Below are 19,669 nucleotides of genomic sequence, written 5' to 3'. Positions count from 1 at the left end.
CAGATCAATAGAAACAAATCCCTGTCTCCTGACCGGTTTAGCTAAGTATCTCATGCATGACTGTCTTTCGAATTTGATCCAGTTTAACAGTCTGCTTCTCCCCCCTCCCCAACCCCAATTCTCTAATCTGCAGAGATAGATATAAATCTTGAGCCAGACGCCAGGGGGTTTCTCTTGTATGGTCTTCCCTCTGTTTGTGCAAAGCGCTCCCTCACTGACTGGCTGCTATTGCCAGAGAAACAGCTGCCTTAGCAGTTGCACTAACAAATGAAAGGGGAGGGAAGCAAGGGCAGTGGAGGGAAGCTTTTTGCCCTTAGGGTCCTTGTTCACTAACTTTTTACTGAGAAATTCAAAAGCTAATGAAGGCCCATTGCTGGAGGGAAAATGAGAATAATCTGTGATTTTGGGGAAAGAGTGAAAATCCGTCACCACTAGTGAGTGCTTCACATCAGCACATCTTTTCAAGGCTACCCCCGCAAGACAAAGGGGTTAGAAATGGATAAGTAAAAGCTGAGATTTTCCTTTTCATTGCTCTGCCCTGTAGGCTGGCTGTGGGATTGACAGTCTCTCCTTTCTCACCTCTCCCAACTTTCCCCCCCATCAAGATAGGACTCATGAATGTGGTCTAACTTCAAGGAATTTTTAGTGCTATGTAACTGGACACAAGCAGTCCAGATTAGACATAGACATTTGGGACCTTTGGGTGTCCCCCTCCTTGCTTCTTCAGGCATCCCCTTTTCTGTTTTTGAGGTCCTTCCAATTGCTGCTGTGTGCTGTAGTTTTGTGAAACTACGTACTGATGTGTTTAAATGACGGCACATGATCAAGTGTTTCATTTGATGAGATTTTAGGTGCTTGACTCACACGTGGGAGTAGATTAAAATTAAATTCCTGGAGTGGGTATTACCTTGAGTTGCTTGGCCTACCTTTTTGATGGAGGTTGCTGCCACTGGGGCAGGGATGATGGCATGGCTCCTGGACTGGGTCAGTCGGGAGCTGCCCTGAAATTTGAGAGCTTTTGCTCTGGAGTATTAGAATAACCTGAAGTTGGCATCAGTTTATATTAGTGTGTTGGGCTGTAACCTTTGGCAGCCCAGGAGTTGCTTCCCAACTGATCTCTCTGGCTGTAGGGGTAACACCTTGTGTCTGTGCACTGGGGTGTATGGTAGAGGAGGCTGCCAACCCGCCTTGAGCTGACAATTTCAGTCTTCTGCTGTAAGTGCAGCGGAGCCCTAAAGCTCTGTGTCTTAGATCATTAGTCTGCTTATATTATACCAGTCATGTATACACATGCACAATCATGTGCATGTTCACATACAGGAAAGATTTGTCTTTACGGATCATGATGATTTCAGGTATAAAGATGTTAGTTACTTGCTTTACTGGCAGTAATAATGTGCATTTTTCTCCTTAAGATATGATAGCCCATATTCATTACTATCAAGGTTGATCATTCATCTGTATATATTTCTATTGCTCTCAAAGGAGTTTGAAAGATGAATCCATAGTTTGTGAGGTGCTCTGATATATACTGCTGTTCAGGTAGGGAATTGTAATAGAGTTTGCTTTTCTCTGTTACTCACTACACTGCTATTTTCCTCCTCATTCACGGTCTTCTCCCTTGCAGATCCTCTCCCTGTGCTGGTCTTTGGGATGAAGGAAATTATGTTCTGTAAGTAGATCTATAATGTAAAGGACAAGGTTTATTAATGATATCTCACAGAATTTGGATCCCTAGTTCGGTGCCACGATGCAGTTTTATGGAAGAGATGCACTTAAAAATAACACTTAATGCTCCATCATTTACAGATTTTACAAGCCTCCTTTTAAAGTTCAGTTTCTAAAGCCCATAAATACTCTCTTCCTGAAGAATTCCTGAAATTCAGGTGAAAAATCCAAAGACTCGGGTGACTGCTAGTATTTGTTCGGCCGATGTGTTAGAAGGAACATAAACAAGAAAGGAGACATTTCAGTGCTTTTTTTTTCCTTTGAAGGTCCTGGTTTATGGGATGTTACAGTGACACCTGGTGGGAAAGTGCGTTGGAAGTCTAAGAAAATTTCTGCATCATAAACCAAGTTGTTCATTTAAATAATGTCTTTAATGTTATTATTTTATTAACTATCTATATTGCAGTAATGGTTAGAGCCCATTTGTGCAAGGTATGTGTGTACTACACATATATGAGTGTGCAAATACTCACTTACAAGAATTATCAGCATCAGTAATAGCAAATCTTTCCAGTTATAAAGAAAGTGTTAGTTACGTGTGTTTGATAGTAACCAAATTTCCTTGCCCTAAAAGCCAAATACCAACATTTTTATATGGCTGCCGATTTTTTCTTCAGGCTTTCAGATGCACCTTGATTACATTCCTCACCAGGTTCTTAACTTGATCGCTCCTTCTCCCCTCCCACTGCTCCTCCCTATACATCCCCAAACAAGACCCAAGACATCCTAATAATCTATTAGTTCCTAAAAAAAGCCCAAACCAAAACAAACAAGTGTTGAATAATTAAATGCAATTAAAATAATTTTTTAAAAAGATTGAACTTAGACATATTTGTTTACCTGGGCTACATCTAAGCTAGTAATTTAAATCCATGCCAGGCAGCATTCTTAATCCTGAGTGACCACATGGGTCAACTGTTAAACTGTTAGAGTTGTCCCTGGCTGGTTTTGGTCCACATCAGCACTAGCCCAAATAATATCCGGGAACAGTTTGGGACATAGTACAAACTAGAAGCCATTCCCCATAGGTATTTCTGTTGTGGCTATCCTCTTTCAGCGTATGAGTGATTTTTAAAGCGTGAATGTGGGTTACCCCATGACACCTGCTAAGGTATGGGTGTGGGTACATTTAATTTACTGGTATAGACCTACCTACTAGCACTAGAGACAAAATCCTGAGAGTCCTAAATGTCCTAAAGATCTATCCAAAGCACAAAGTGCTCTGCCTCAGGGAGAAATTGCAGCCTACATCTGCGTGTCACCAGCTTCCTCTTCAGTTTTGCTGCTCATGTGAGCTCTGACGAAGCTTCTTCAGCCAAGATGAGCTGGATTAGCAAAGAGCTACTATTTAAGCAGTCGGACTAAACTGGCTTAGTTTGGCTGGATCTAAGGAGTTCCCTCCTGAGCAGCTTTGCTGGTGGGCTGGAGAGGGGCCAGCATCTTTCTGGAATGGAGAAGTGGCAAGCAAATGGGGTAGTAACTCCCCCTCACCTGTGTAGCTGAAAGCCCTCAGCTGAAAGCTAAGATCAATTTAGACGAGTCTTACTCTCCTCTAGGAGTTCCCTTGAGTAGTGGCGAGGTGGCTGAGATAATGCACAGAGAAAGCCCTAAATGCTTCCCAGGACAAGTGGAAGAAAAGGAAGGAGCCTGCTCCACAATGCCTTTCCTTCCTCCGACCACCTTCGAGCCACGGCTTATCCTTTCCTCCTGCCTTTGTGCTTTTAGCTCCTTTCACCTACCATGCATGGGCACAGCAGCACATGGGGCTGTCCTGCAGCCTGAATCAGAGAAAACAGCATCAGGTTAATGCTAACCAATTCACTTCTGTTGTTGCTGGGTTAGTATTAAATGGATTCTCAGCCTGGTTTATTGCATGACTGCAGGAATGTCTGCTTGGCAAGCGAGTGGGGCTTGGGAAGGTGTGGTGGAAAAGCGGGTCCCCTCTTTAAGCAGCAATTACAGGATGTGTCAGCTTAAACTGATCATCAAAATGCTATGTTATTTATAAAATAGCACATTTTATTTATAATGCATAATACACATGCACAAAAGTGACATAGCATTGTTCCTATATACATATATATATGTAAGCTGGATAGATTTCCTACTGCAGTTCACAGGGTGACTCTGTGGATAGCTCTGCCAGTACAACAGACATGTGCCACAGACTGGGAACTGGATGTATCTTAAGCTTGAATTCCCACTGACCTCTTTAATGTGAGTCTTCAACTTTATGTAGGACTCTTCACCTCTCTTTAAATCAGATACACAATTTATCCATCAGCTTCAATTTTCTTCCACAAACTTACTAGTACAATTGTGCCCGCTCGTGTAGAGACCCCCTAGCAGATTGGCTCTGATTAGTTTGTTGCATCAGATTAGTCGACGTTGCATCAGAAGGCAGACAGGGGTCTGTTTTGAGTGGTATTTTGGTGTGGAAATGGAACATTTGGAAACAGTCATTAAGACAGAGAATTAATTAACATTTTTGTACTGACTGATATGAACTCTAGTATTCTAACAAGGTTATTCATCATCAGAAACAAATTTTCTTAGTTGTATCCACTTGAAAATATTTAGAAATAGCTTAATCATAGTAGAAATGAAGATCAGGCCAGTTTTCTCTCACTCTTTCCCTGTTTCCGTGTTGCTTGGAGCACCTGATAAAAAGCATTGCACTCAGTTTCCTCTTTACGTTAATGATAATGATGTAAGGAGATACGCTGACTTTCATTGGTCAAGTCTTTTGTTTCAGTGGTTTAATAAGAAACTATGAAATAGATGTTGTGCAATTTCAAGACAAGTGCTCCAGGAAGCTGAAAAGTTGTTGAAAGAACAGAGTGTAAGCAGGGATTTAAAAAATATTTAATAAACCGAAATGCAGAAATTTCACAGTTGCGTCTCCATCATCTAGACTAAAAGGAGTTCATAAGGCCAAGTCAAGGAAAGAATTAGATTGACAGATGAAATTGTTTAAGTTATGAGGAACACTTGCCCGTGGGATCTCCCGCTAAACAGACTTGCTGTTTTTTACTGTGTATGGATTTCTGCAGTGTACTGTACTTTCTCAAAAAATTGTCAAAACTTATGTGCAAGAAATCTGGTAAGTTTTGAAAAACTGTACTTAATTTTTTGAAGCATAGATGGTTGTTAGCACTGTAAGATTATCAGCTTTTTCAAAATTATTTTAAAGAATGTATCTGAGTGAAACCAGAGTTTGAGAACTGATGTTTAACATTTGAATTTGTGGAACCTGGTAAGGAAGAAATCCCATTAACCAAGTTGCATGGGTTTTCGTTTTATACTTTCTTTATATACTTATGTTCCAACAGCTCCTGAAATTACTATAAACGCTAAAGACCCTGGAGGGTGGAGGAGAGAAACCTTTGTTCTTTCAGTTTATTCACTTTACTTATCAGTTTCTGTCTAGTCTATGACTTTTCTTATCTAAACCTAGGAAAACTGTAAATTCACAAGAAATGGTCTGGGAATCTATGGCTTGCACAATTATCTTGAACTAGTTTCAGCTTCTTTTTTAAGTCACCTATGCTTTAAATTGTGGATATTTCTTTAAGTATTAAAGTAAGTGGTTGGATCCTTAATCTTATGCTTTCTTAGTGTTCCTTTGAGTAGTTGAGTGGAATTTATTATTTTTCCTTCTACTGATGCATGACAAAGATAAGCAAACCCTCTCAAATCCAAACAATAATTCTGCATGAGGCTTCAGGAGTTACCTCCTTGTTTCTATTTGCCTGAAATGTCAATGTTGTTTAGAAGACCATGTACCTTTGCTCTGTAAAAAGGACATTTTGTGTCTTGGGGCTAACTGTGGAAACCTACTGCAGAGGACTGTCACCTGCTCCATTTTATTTCATACATTTGTCTGACAGTTCCTTTAAAACTATTTCTAACTCTTGCACCAGTGAAAGAGTTAATTGCCTTCCCTGATGGAAGCCTATCATGCAATGATAACTTTAATGGGAATCCTTTGATTTAAGCTTAAATTAATTCAGAATAGGAAATAAGTTTCTCTTCCTCTCAGCTTTGAAAGACAGGAAAATCGCATTCATGTTCAGTGAACGTGTTGTGTAAGGGATTCAGATGAGAAAAATATAATCTTGGAGTCCGAGAGCTGTAAATCTTACTTTTCGCCTCCAGCCTACTTATTGTGCTCACATTTGCTTTGTGACATTTTTGATTCTCACTCTTGTCACAGTGTGCCCAGTGTGCTGAAAATTTATTCCCGAGAGTTGTTTTATTAAGGGTGCTCTTACCTGTTTGCAGGATAAAACTTAAGACCTAACACTCAGCTTCTCCAAGCTTGTTAGATACATCCTCAAATCATTTGCACTTCACAGGCGGTGACTGGTTTTGCACACTTCGAATGATGTGAAAAAACAGGCACCTTAGCTCAAGAGCACTTTTGGCAGGAGAGGAAGGGTGGTCACCATATGGCTGCGTAAAACCCCTTCAAAAGGAAGCCAGACAAAAGGCATTTAGCTTGAAGGAAGGTCTTTCTGCACCCAAGAGGTCAAAGCCACTTGGCTTCGTCATTTATACCCAACATATTTATGAAGCATTTGTTATTGACTCAGTGAACCAGAATCAGGAGATGAGAGCCAAATTTCTACCTGAGATAATTTAATTAACACCAACTGATTCTGCCAATGTCTTTGTTTGATGGTACTCTGAAATTAGTCTCAAGTGAGAAGCTACTGGTGTGTCAACAATAAATTTCTTCAAATGAGGAAACATTAGTCAAAGAAAATTTGTTTTACAAGAAACTAATGCTTTAATGTATTTTAATAAAAGAATTTTGGGGAAACATTTTGTCTCTTTGTAAAAATGTATGTATTTCTCTTATAGGAAGGAGAACTTGGAATTACTAACCTTTGCAATGTTAGTGACATCACTGGAGCAGTGAGTAATGGTTTACTTCATTAATTACTGACATTTTATTTTACTGCTATTTGAACAAAATGGGTGCAATGATCATATTGTTAAAGACTTCACGTAAATGTGCACAGTTGCCTGTCTGGCTTAAGTCAGTAGGTTGTGTGCTTAGATTTGGCTCAAATTATTAAAGACAAATACTTTTTTTGTTTAAAGAAATGTGTAAGGGGTGTGGATCTCTCCTATGAGTCATGTTCACATTTGTGATCTACAAATTTCATAATCACTCATTTTTGAGAAAATGAGCCAAAACTAATGTTCCCTCCAAAATGCAAACCATTAAGACCGTTCTATTCAGCTACCTTTGTACAGTTAAGTAATTTATTTTGTTTTCTCAGTGATTTGATGGGAGAAAACTTAAAATGACAATTGTTGAAAATTTAGAGTTCTGTAGGACTTCAAATGGTTGTGTCTATCATGGGGGGCTCTTCATCTTAACATGAGCTTTCCATAGCAACATTCTCGTGAGGACTTTAGCTGATGTTCTCCTAGTTCAGATTTCAAATGCAATTCAAGCTGGCAGTTATACATATTCTTTGAAGAGCGGTGGAGAATTCAGTCATTGATATTTTCCACAGAGACTAGTGGGAAGCAGCCCCTCAGCACCTGGTGTCTAGCGAGGCTGGGTCATTTATGATGCTGGGACCATAAAAGGCTGTGTTGTCATGACAATACATAGCAAGGTTGACTCGCCTATTTAGGTTACTGTGTATCTTTGCTCAGTGTTATCAAGTCTTACTATTTTTTTCATGAGGCTTTGCAATGCTTGATATCAGAGTCTCCTGCTTCCAAAGTTGTTCCCTTCCAGCTTCCCTTTAAAAAGAAACATGTACATAACCACTAAGAAGTGGATGGGACAGAATAAACAGGAAAGGTCCAACATCAAATCCAAACCACATAATATTTACCACATCTTTGAAAACTCATGGTTTTAAAGCCGATGCCTTGCCTGTGTGAGAGCGGGGTGCTTGTGTTGAACACCTTTCCACTGTGCTTGGCCGTGCTGCATACTGCATATCTGTTACTTCTCCGCAGAGAACAAGTGGTAAAATAAAGCTGGGAGAGAGGGAGCACTGGCCACACACATCATGTCTGGCTGGGTGACTCCTTCCCAGAGCAAGACTGAACGTGGACTGTCTTAGCCAGGGCTCCTGCTGCCCCGCAGCCCTTTCCCAAGGCCTATGTAAAGCTGAACACTCCCCCAGGTGATAGTCGCAGTCTGCTCAGGTGTCCTGCAGTCCTTTTAGTGCTCTCAGTACACGTGAGGGTGTCAAAGTCTTTACCAGAGCTGAACAGGGAGTTGAACATCTACTGTTTTGCACAAACCAATCTCTAAGAATGATTTACTTTTTCTTCTGCTCTATACTTGATTTTACATTGTGAGGGGCACTATACAACATAACTCCCTTACTGTCATATCTGAGTACCTATAATCTTTGGTATACTTAATATTTTTGTTACAGAGCTTAAGTGCTGTAAATGCCTATTTTATTGTTAAGGAACCAGGGCACAAAGGAGCTAAGTGACTTGGTCATACAGAATGTTTTACTGTAGCTGGAAATTGAACTATTGTCCTCACCCTTAGCACTGGAGTATCCCTTCTCTTTAAAAATACGCTTTCAAAGTCCTTTTTAAAGCCACTGTCTGTCTTTGCAGTGCACACAGGGATGTCAATTTTGGAATACAACGGTGCAAATCAATTGCCCACTGAAATGTGTGAGTATTGCCTTAGCCTTGGCTCTATAGCACTTGTCTGCAGTCCACCAAGTACCTTATCCAATGGCAGATGTGGAAAACCTAACCAGAGCAGTGTTTCTATGAAAAGATGTAATGTCCATATTTTCTCTCAGTACGTTTATAAATTCTCTTTTGGGAAGATAATAATTCTTGCTATGGGAGTTACCGGTAATATAAAAAGTTTTCATTGCATTCATCAAAATGTGGGGACACTTTACAGTTCATTAAGCTCAACCACACCCGGATTTTCAGGCAGTGAGAAAGAACTAGTGCTTTTCAGGGTTTTACTCTACTGGGGCCTGTCTCAGAGTTATATGCAGATGTAAATGAAGCACATAGTCTTTACTAGACTGATTTGTTGCTTTTACTAAACCAGATGGATGAGAATTAGCATTGGTCTGGGACAACTGCCACGATAGTTTTTAAACTGCTCTTTTTTCTGGACCTCTTGAACACCTGAAGCTCATTCATCCTTGGCATCATTTTAATGTTGACTTTCTGGTTTTTCAAGTGTGGGTTTTCCTTCTTTCAGTATTTGCCAGTGATAAGGTTTTGTAGTGTACTTTCACTGTAAGAAACTTCTAATTAATTGATATTATCTGTTTGAAATACTCTGTGATTATATTTATGCTAATGCCACATTTTATTAATTTGCTTCTTGGCAGAACAAGACATACACCAGAGCATGTGAGGTAGGTTAAATGCAATCAGATCAATAAAAAAAATTCACGATTTCAGTGATTACTATGTCCACATAGTGCTAAGAAATACAACGTAAGTAGAGAAACTTATCAGTCCAGGTCTAATTGTTTTCTGCTCCCTAAGGCTGAAGAATGAGTTAAGTACCTGAATCCTTTCTTTCCAGCATGGTGGCTAAGGACATGTTTACATTAAAAACTGCTGTGTAGCAAAGAATATTGCTTTAAAGAAAGCAGACTAATCACACCAGTATGGAACGCAATACAGACCTATTTAAAATATGTTCTAGGCTCTCACGGGAGTCTTGCTCTATCCAGTTTTTAATTAATGCCATCAAAGATGATCCAGAGAGAATGCTTATTAAGGCTGGTATGACACCAGCTTGGCGAGAAGTGGAAATAAGGAGTGGGAGCTAGAAGACAAAACACACTCTTGACTGAGTAGAAAGTCCAAATGAAGTAAAATGCAATTCAGTAAGGGGCAACGTGTTGCCCTTTAGAAAGAGATCTCAAATGGGGAGTGCCTGGTCTGTGCTGCAGATGGACTGGCGTTTACAGTGATAAGCATGAGGCAACAAAGTTCTGCTAAAGAGATGGTGCCTTTCTGGGGCCATTTTAGCATGAACATAAAGTGTAGGATGGGATGGAGATGAGACGATTGCAGGATTGTGTTTGGGACTGTTGAGACCTCAGTATGAAGGCTGTACCCTGATGGGGGCAACACACTTCAAGCAGGCAATGGAGGAGTTGGAGGGAATCCTGAGTAGAACACAAACCCATTGGCAAGCTGGAAATTTGATTGAAAAGATCTATTTTTTTAATGCTTTTTAATCTGTGAAATTGTGACCATGACAAAGGTTTACAAATACACTAAATGGTGGTTTTGGAGTGTAGGAACAGTCCAAGAAATAACCAGCTTACTTTTGTAGAAACACAGAATTAGTGTGGGTTTTTTTTGTTGTTGTTGCTTTATGCGGTTCTTCTTTTCTTGTCTGGCCACACAATATGCCAGTTAAATTCACCAACTCTGCAAGGGCTTTTGCGGGATTATCTTTCTGCTGGATCAGCTGGCTGACTTGACTCCCCACATGGTCAGGCGAGCACCAGGTCACTGCATGCAGAGGATCAGGTTGTTGCAGTCTGCAGGGGAAAGGAGTGGGAGTAAGAGTGGGACGTTTCCTTTGGCTTTGGCTCACCTCTGTCGTGTGACTACACCTTGGGACTGAAATCTGGTAGTATTGCTCCTGTTAGATATTACGTCTGCACCTATGAACAGGGGAGTACCACTGAATTTGGTGGGAGTATTCACAGGAAAGGGCAGCAGAATCTGGCTCATACGGGGGCATATATGGAAAATATATGAAGATTTCTTGTTTTCAGGCAGAGCAGATGGCAAATTTCCCTCAAAATTTCTAAGGCTAGGAGCTTTAGTAATCCTCTTACCTCAAGAAAAATTGGATTTATGGTTCAGACAAAGATCAAAAGAAGAAAGAAAAACACGACAAAAACCAAATGGTCAGAAATGTCTGTGTTAAATGAAGCAGAAGGCACTATGAATCAGCATGTAATCTGGGGACACTATCCCCTACAAACTAAACAAATCTTGGTTGTAAACGAAAGCTCCAGTGTACAGTTGATAACTGATGTCTGCTAATACCCGGATCTTTGCCTGCTAACAGTCATGATAATCCATTGGAAGTATTTTATTTCTCTGAATACAAAAACATTGGAAAAAACTTTTTAAGTGCTTGCACTTGGCACTGAATGCCTAGATGTGAGGTAATGTATATAGGAATATACTGCAAAGCAAGTTTTTAAATCCGTCTCAGCTGCAACTGTGTTGTCTGAAATAACATGCCTTATCAGTTTCTGTAGGGTGCCAGAAGTGTATATCCTAGAATCATAGGAAGAGCAATTAAAAAAATTTGCTCACTTAACATATGAATTGCTTCTGAATGATCTAAAGGTTAATTATCACTTGAAAGGTGGCTGCTGTATGAAGCAAGCTTCAAGGTTTTATAGGCTGAATGAACTTGCAGAATAAAATGTGCCCAAGTAAAATGCCTGTCTAGAAAAGCTCAAACCATCACTTCTTAAAAGTTTTGGCTTTCCAGGAGACTCAGTCTTGCATATAATTTTTAAGCTACTGAGATCCATCTGGAAAATGTTACTACCTCTTCTCAAGTTCTCTACCTATAAAGTAGGGTAACACTATATGTTCCCTACCTAAACTGAAAACTTTAGGAGTTTTCTGTTCTTAGAATGTGAATGTGGAGAACTCACTGCTCTGAGGTATTTGTTGTGTTTGCAGCTTGTAGACATGACTGTACCAGAAGGAGTAACTACTAACAAGGAAGTGTGAATTAGGCATAGCTGCTGTTACAAATTACTAATTTAAACTATTTTGAAAATTCACTGGAAGTACATTTGTAAGAATGTGCCTCATTCATAGGAAATACATGAAGCGAGAAAGGGTGAAATCCAACATGTGGAACATATCATTAACAAGTTAAAAACTATTACTTCCTAACTCCACGGTTGTCACTGAAGTCTATTTCCAACTTTAATGTAGCCCCATATTTGTGCTTTCCACAAAGGGACTGTGTGTAAGGAGGAAAACCCTAATTCAGTGCCCAGTGAATTGATGGAAAGGCTCCCGGGAAGCTCTTTGGAGTGAGTTTGTGGTACTGCTATTTTTTAGAATGAATGTAATGATTTCCACAGGGTTTGAATGTATTCAAAATGTCCACAGGATTTGTATGTATTTAAAATGTGTCTGCATAATTCTAGGCGGCAATTTGCCTTTACAAAATTTTGCCTTTACACAAAACTAACCAGTGAGTTCTGTACCCTACACAGACAGTTTCCTGTAAGTTTGGCTGTAGCCGTGCAGAGGATGCATATGGAGTTGAAGCACAGAGTAAGTCTGAATAGAGTCCTGTGTCCGATTTGCAGTCTGATCAATTCAGTTTTAAGATTACAGTCTTGTTCTATTATCTGGATTTCTTTGAAAAAATAGGATTCATCAGAAAATTACCACTCTTCTTTTTTCTTTTAACAAATACAGTGAAGTTAACTCTGTCTTATAGTAAAACTTTTTTCCCCTCCCTTTCATGGACATGAGACTTTTTGAATGAATCTCAACTGTTTAAGATGATACTTTGTTGAGCACCCATCCTTGACCTGTCTGCTACCTTGAAATCATTGCCAAAAGCTCCTGCAACTTATGTGGGGACAATTGGGCCAATATGGTGCTATTGAAATAGGCCCCTTGAAAATCTCTTCAGAAGTCTCCCATACCTTCTCTAGGTTTCTATTCAGCAAAATTTTACTAAGTACCTGTAATTAAAAGTGCATTTACACAAGCATAGAGTTGTAGTCACATTTGCTCACTTTGAGCTTGGCCCAGTTCAGGCTTACTTATCAAACTGTCTTTACAATGTCATGTGATTTATTCAGCAACATTTTCAGTATATTCTTTTGTGTGTTTTTGTTGGCTTCACAGCTTTCAGGTGTGTGGGGTAATAGGCTTTTATCCTTAAGACCCAGAGATTGCCATGAAAGGATTTTTCTTACCGTTGTATTGTATTTTCCCCTCAGACTACTTGAACAAGCCTAGAGCACCATTTGCATCTACCATTGGAAGCCACAGTGTCACATTAGGGTGGAAGCCAGCTAACATCTCTGGGGTGAAATATGTTATCCAGTGGAAGTTCAATCAGCTCCCTGGAGACTGGAGGTACACAGAGGTAAACAAGGACACTTCCTTTTACTTTGCAAGGAAGTAGGTTCTTCTCTGCTCTTCATTTTATTTTAGAAAAATATTGGATAATATGTCAGGGGCACAAAAGAGGTTTGCAAAATCGTGAGTAGCATGGAGAAGATGAGATGTAGACAATTATTCCCTGTTTCCTCCAACATAGAAACTAGGGACCTTGATGGAAACTAACAGGTAGCAGGTTCAAAACTAGCAAATGAAGGTATTTCCTCGCAGAATGTATAGTTAAAATATTCAGCTGCTTCCTGGTACATGTGGATGTTAAATTACTAAATTTAAACTCCTAAATATTAAAATTACTGAAATTACTAAATGGGGTTTGAAAAGTGACTGGACAAATTAATGGAAGAAAAAATTGAGTTCTACTAAATGCAAACATTGCCATTGTTTCATGTTGAGCCATGCTTATAAAATACCAAGACTGAGAGTATTCAGGAGAAATATCACTGTAGGCTTTCTTTTTTTATATACCTTTCCCTAGAGAAATTTTTTTGGTTCTTTTCAAAGATGCAATACGTGGCTAGGTAGACCTTTGTTCAGACTCAGTACGGTTATTCTCTTATTATGTTCTTTTGCATCAACTGTACACTTGTTATCTTGCCATCATCTCTATTGGGCCAAATTACAGAGCATGGCAAGCTGGTGCTACAAATCAAAGGTAAAGATAATTTGCTAAGCAGGAAGTTCTGCTGAATTAATCATTGGTGAAATAATGGAGAACAATTACTTCAGACTGTAAATATTTTAGGGTGACTAGGAGCCTTTGGATCTTAAGCCTGTAGTATATGTATCAACAGTTTAAAATACATTGCCCGTAATATGTTATTATTTTAGGTTTTTTACCTTATTCTTCAAATTTACTATTATATTTCATCCATCCTTCCGTCCACCCACTCATTGTTTAGATTTGGTAGCGTGTTCTGAAGAAAAGAGAAGATAAAAAGTTCTGAAAGGATGGAAAATCAAAATCTATGCTGAAAATAACTCAAAGATTTTCCTCTTATTTAAACTTAGGATGCTGCACTTTTGTATCTTGAAATACATATATTGTTGTATGAGACCTCTTTTGCCTTGATAACACCCTACATAGTAGCTGCAGATGGAGGAAGAAAAAAAACGATTGTGTCTGTGCATTAATCTAGGTAGTATCTGAAACTTCATACACAGTCAAAGACCTTCAAGCCTTCACAGAATACGTGTTTCGAGTAGTTTGGATCATTACATCTCAGCTGCAGCTCCTTTCTCCATCTAGTCCCAGTTACCGGACACATGCTTTTGGAGGTAATGAATTGCACTATTAATTGCATCTTTCAGGACCGTATCAGAAACATTTAGGTTTCCTTGTTGTTTCTTTCACAGAAAACATTGATGCTTGATCTTCAGAATAATGTGTATGTTGTCTGTTGGGTAGCTGCAGAAGACCAAACTAAAATACTACAGGCTCTTTTTGTTTGAACTAAAAGATTCAGGGCTGCTTCCTGCTTTTAGTTTTAAAAACGTGCACAGGAAAGTACATGGTCCAAATTGTGAGGGCACATTGATACTTTTGTGCATAATTATGCATGTTAACTTTTTGACTGAAATACACACACATTTTCCTGGACACTAATAAAAGTTAACTGCTGCTGAAATTTTATGCTGTCCCTAATCATATTTATTAGTATAAATGAATTAACAGGTATGAAACCTAAAAATGTACCTAAAAAAAAAAAAAAGTCTTAAATGCCATCCCAGTGTCAGTTATTTCTGTCTCTTTGAGCTCCTGCGACAGCTCCTGTCATTAAAGATATTCAGAGTTCAAGTCCAAACACTGTTGAAGTTAGTTGGTCTCCACCACTTTTTCCGAATGGATTGATTGTTGGATATAACTTGCTCCTGACCAGTGAGAATCACGAACTGTTGAGAGCCTCAAGAGGGCATAGCTTTCAGTTCTACTCCACCTTCCCAAACAACACTTACAGGTACGAAAAGAAAAGATAACCAACATGGTCAAGTGTGCTGTAGCACTTCTTGCCCAGATAGTACAGGGTATGACTAAATACCACTTCTGCACAATTATGCTGTTTAGTTATGCTCTTGCTGAAAGCAAGGGTACCTTCTTTGAGATAACGGAGTTACTCCAGATGAGTTGGCTCCTTATGTAGAAGTCAGATGGGGAGGAAGGAAAAGCAATTTGCTATAGGACCAGCAGGCTGCATTTTCTTAGCTGCTGTTTTTCATTTTTTTAAGCTTGTGTGGCATGTTTTCAGTATATTCAGGGAATGATAGAGCAGTCCTCTTTAGTCCTTTAAGCACCTGGAAAAATTCCTTCATTTTTATTAAACACAAAGGCCTGCATTCTGCTTGCACTGGTAAATACAGATCTTCCTTTCAAATGAAATTGAGTTGCTCTTCTGAGCCTGAAACCCCGTTTTGAATTTTAATTTAGAAGATTCTGTTGTTGTCCCACCTTTGGGGAATTCAGATTCTGGTTGGTTTTATTTTTATTATAAATTTCCCAGAGCATTATATTCAAATGGGCGTTTTCCAAAAGTCAAGCACTTCTGTACCAGCTGCCCTACTTGATAAAATGGTTCTCAGGCAATCTTTCAAAAGAAACCTGCAAACCAAAACCTGTCTCTGGTTTACCGTAGGTTCAGTATTGTGGCGGTTAATGAGGTTGGTGCTGGACCCCCTGCCGAAGCCAACATCACAACCCCAGAATCCAAAGGTACAAGAGTAGCAGAGTCCTCATTGCTTTCTGTTCCTGGGGACAAAGTCACGTTCACTGGGCTGCTGTGTACCTGGCAGAAGAGAATAATATTTAGATTGTAAACAGTGCATGACAAGGAGTTGCGCACTGAGGAGTCAATAGCATATCAGAGAGAGTCCTGTTCTTTAGCTGTAGACATTACTGGGCTACACAGCATGGTAATAACCTGAGATGCTGGTAGGCCCAAACAAATTTGGCCTGACTTGTATTACAGGTGAAAAACACCTCAGTGGTCCGAGGCAGCGACTGAGGGGACATGCTTCCATTTTCTAGATGAGATTTTAATAGCTGACAAATACATGTATTTCTTCTAATAATATTAAATACTTAACATGAAACTCTTTTGTCAAAACATCCTCAGTTATCTCATGCCAAATATGTGAAATCATATCAATTTTTGTTGTTCTTTCATGACTGTATTTATTTTACTATATTAACTAATTAATAATGAATGTAATGATACACTATATGTATCACTCAAAGAATTGCATAATATTAATTAATTGCCAGAGAAAGGTACAGGTTGAGATAGAGCACAAGTGAGAATGAAATCAATGTTACCAAAATGTATTTTTAGAAAAGAAAACAAAAGACTCTCCCCTTCTGAAGAAATCCAATTGTCAAACACCTGGAAACTCTTCAACTCTAGCAAACATTTTAAGTCTGTCTCTGAATCGCCAGTCTTCTGCTATTGGTTAGAGAAATTGAACTTAGAGCTTCTCTAGTGCTTTTTAAAGTATGACTTTTTTTGTAGTAGCTCAGACACACTGATATGTCCTTATCTGGAGACTCTGCAGAGCTTTGCTCTAGGGTTGGCTGACCCTGAGCCATAAACTTTTGTGCCAGTTGTGAAATGTCCAGACTGGTACATCTGACTGTGTTCATTAAATGAAGCCAATTACCAACCAATTAATTTAAGGTAGAAAACAAACAACCAACCCTACCCCCCAAAAAAAGCACTTTCTGGGGATGGGGAACCATCCCACCTCCCCTACTAGTCACCATGTAAAACTTCAGCTGATTCCCCCTGAATTGCCCTGGCACGCGCTTTCTCTCTGTGCTAACGTGAACAGGAGCAACCCTTCCTCATGTATCATGTTCAGAAATGGTGTTACTGCACCAGGTACTGAGCTGTGTAGATCTGAGTCCTGAGAAGTGTCAGGGAAAGAATCTGATCTCTGGGCTAGATTGCAAGAAATGTCACTGGAAAAGAGATAAGGAAGTGATATTGGCCACTCTTGTACTCTGCTCTGGGGACATCATTATCGAAACGACTCGCGGTGCATCATGTGAGAAATACATGCAGCTCCATCTGTACAGATTATCCGGGAATAAATTAAGACAGCATTCAATCATAGTCTTGTGATACCCATATGAGGAAATGATATCTGATATCAGACAACTGTTTAAACTAGAGGGGAAAAAAAAGGGAAGGCTTGTTTGGAAACTGAAATTAGCCAAATTCAGACTCAAAATAGTGCACCACTTTTTAAAATGAAGGTAACTACCTTGGGAATCAATTTAGCAGGGGATGTGCTAGATTTTCAGGGACCTGAGATTCAGAAGCAAGACGAGCTATCTTTCCTAGAGCTATGCATAGACCAGACAGAAGGTATGGATTTGCTGCAGAGGTTTTGATGTAAGTTACTTGGGCCTGTATAAGCATGAAGTCAGCTTATGTGACCAAAGCTCTCTTTCTTGACTTTAAAATCTGTGATTTTATTTAAAAAAAATAAATTAAATTTATCAACTTTGAAGCAGATCATATTATCCCATTATCACATTTATCTGTGAAAACTACTTGTTCCTTGAAAAAATCACTGGTCAGCATGTTGAAATACATGAAATAAACATACTTGCCTTGCTCTTCCCCAGCTCTGTGGGATAATATTCTAGTTTGACTGGGCTTTTCAAAGAGGCCCAGGGGGGTTCTGGTTCTGCTAGATCTCGGAGTCGATGTCTTAGTGCCTTCGTTTCCTCAGGAATCCGTAGGGCCTCATTTGCTCCAGCTTACTTTCCCTCCTTAGGGACTCACTACTGTTACAGGAAAAGATGGTGTGAAATTCACATGGTGCATTCTCACCTTGGGTGAGAAGCCAGAAGGCACTGTAATGGTGAATAACTCCATCCACTTTCAACACTAAAAGCATTTAAGTTTTAGTCTGTCATTGCTAGTGTAAGAATATATTCGTACATGTACATATGTGTGTGCATCCGTATATGCATGTCTATTAATGATGTATCTGAGTTAGCAACATTCTTCTCTGTGCTGCAGTCATCTATCTTAGTTCTGAATTTCTCTGTTTGTTAGTTAACGAAAAAGCAACATGGCTCTTCCTATCCAGAAACCAGTCTTTAAGGAAGAGAGACACAGAACATTTCCTCGAAGCTGCCCAGTGCCTGCAAAATGGTATTATACACCACAACATTACAGGTAAAATCAGATCAGCTCTCTCCTTTTCTCTCAGGTACGACTTAGACCTCTGTGTTCACCAAGAACAGCATGCACCTCATCTAGCCTGAGACAGTATCTAGCCTCTTTTTATAGTCAATGGGGAGAAATACAAACTTTCAGGACATGATGTGACCTATTTGAAATGACAGGCACTGGGAAGAGGTGAATTGTTCTCCCCAGTGCAACCTTTTCTTCACTGAATCTAGACAGCTACTTCAGAGCTGAACTTTTACATAGTAGGTATCTAAATTGAGGTAAGATGAAGCCAAAGCAGATGTTTCCCTATGATTAATGGCTGTATTTTCTTAACATGAATATGGGGAAGTGAAGTGATTCAAACCTAAGAATTAAATAATACGAAGTGTCAAAAGATACTGGCTGAAGAGTATGCTAGTGTGTTAGCTAGTCTGGGGCACAGAGTTCTATAATGAGGCATTTAGTAGCCTAAGTCACCAGACAACCACGTTATCTCAAATTACTCGCCACTCTAATGTTTCTTATCTACACTGGTGCTGTATTTGTTCCTTGGAGATAGTGTGGAAATCTGAGTTTATGTACCGAAGTCCACCGAGCCACAAAGACGCCAGAGAACGAATGTTGCCCCTGACTAAATACCCTTTGATAGTACAGGGGTGGCACAGATAATGTCTAGCTTGAATTCTAGAGTGAATGGTGCTTTGTGGGGAGATGCCAATTGCATCTGTCCTGGAGAGGGACAATCAGTGTCAGTTGGTTTGCATGTTACATAATCCTCTTTTTGTCTGATTACCTTTCTGAAGGGCAATTGTCTATAATAATGTCACTTACGTAGCAAATGGGAAAGTTTCCTTATTATCTGAAAGAAGACTAGAAGTGGAGGAGAAAAAACAGTTAACTTTTCTCCAATGATGTTGGGTTGCAGACTGAAAAATACTTCTTTTTAAGGCAAGTAGAAAAAGTAACTGAAAAACTGAAACTTATTTCTTATATTATCTGTGTGCACATATCTTTCTATTTTTAGGAATTTCTGTGAATGTTTATCAGCAAGTTGTCTATTTTTCTGAGGGGAATTCCATCTGGGTGAAAGGAGCTGCAAATATGTCTGATGTATCTGACCTAATGCTCTTTTATGCTGGCTGGGGGAATATTACGTCCATCTCAGTAGACTGGCTTTACCAGAGGATATACTTTGTCATGAATGAAAAGGTAGTGCTCTAGGGCTTAATTAATTTCTTATTTCATTTGAACCATTACTGTGATTTATTTTACATGAGAAAATCTGATATATATAGATATGCACGCACAAAATATAATTATAGAAATAGATTTTTTACTTTAATAATATTCACATATTTCAGAGTTTTAAAAAAGAAGAAAGGCTTGAATATCAGGTCATATTTAAAGCAAACGGGCTATATGGAACCCTGGCTCCTTGTCTTATTTTTCTCCTTAGGACATAAAAAGCTTTGGTTTTAACTGCTTTGTTTTTGAGACTGATTTCACACCCACCTCATACCCAATATAAGTAACTTTGTTTCTGTTACTTGGGTCTCCATCTAGCCTGTTCAGCTCCTATTATGCCTCAGGAA

The 19,669-nt window shown here is 39.2% G+C and overlaps 1 protein-coding gene across 1 annotated transcript in view; it reads left to right on the top strand.

The window, feature by feature from the left end:
- Nucleotides 1–4,586: 4,586 nt before the first annotated feature.
- ROS1 (ROS proto-oncogene 1, receptor tyrosine kinase) overlaps nt 4,587–19,669 on the top strand; it is a 77,597-nt gene continuing 62,514 nt past the window's right edge. The window contains exons 1-11 of the mRNA XM_076333476.1: nt 4,587–4,831; nt 6,595–6,648; nt 8,338–8,397; nt 9,084–9,110; nt 11,976–12,036; nt 12,717–12,865; nt 14,037–14,175; nt 14,654–14,855; nt 15,528–15,604; nt 17,958–18,080; nt 19,102–19,286. Of these exons, the coding sequence (XP_076189591.1) occupies nt 4,709–4,831; nt 6,595–6,648; nt 8,338–8,397; nt 9,084–9,110; nt 11,976–12,036; nt 12,717–12,865; nt 14,037–14,175; nt 14,654–14,855; nt 15,528–15,604; nt 17,958–18,080; nt 19,102–19,286 (1,200 nt within the window). The 5' untranslated portion in view covers nt 4,587–4,708. The remainder of the gene's footprint in view (nt 4,832–6,594; nt 6,649–8,337; nt 8,398–9,083; nt 9,111–11,975; nt 12,037–12,716; nt 12,866–14,036; nt 14,176–14,653; nt 14,856–15,527; nt 15,605–17,957; nt 18,081–19,101; nt 19,287–19,669) is intronic.

The sequence above is a fragment of the Aptenodytes patagonicus genome, chromosome 3 (genome assembly GCF_965638725.1).
Source record: "Aptenodytes patagonicus chromosome 3, bAptPat1.pri.cur, whole genome shotgun sequence".
Lineage (NCBI taxonomy): Eukaryota > Metazoa > Chordata > Aves > Sphenisciformes > Spheniscidae > Aptenodytes > Aptenodytes patagonicus.
This window is presented reverse-complemented; position numbering and strand designations above follow the sequence as displayed.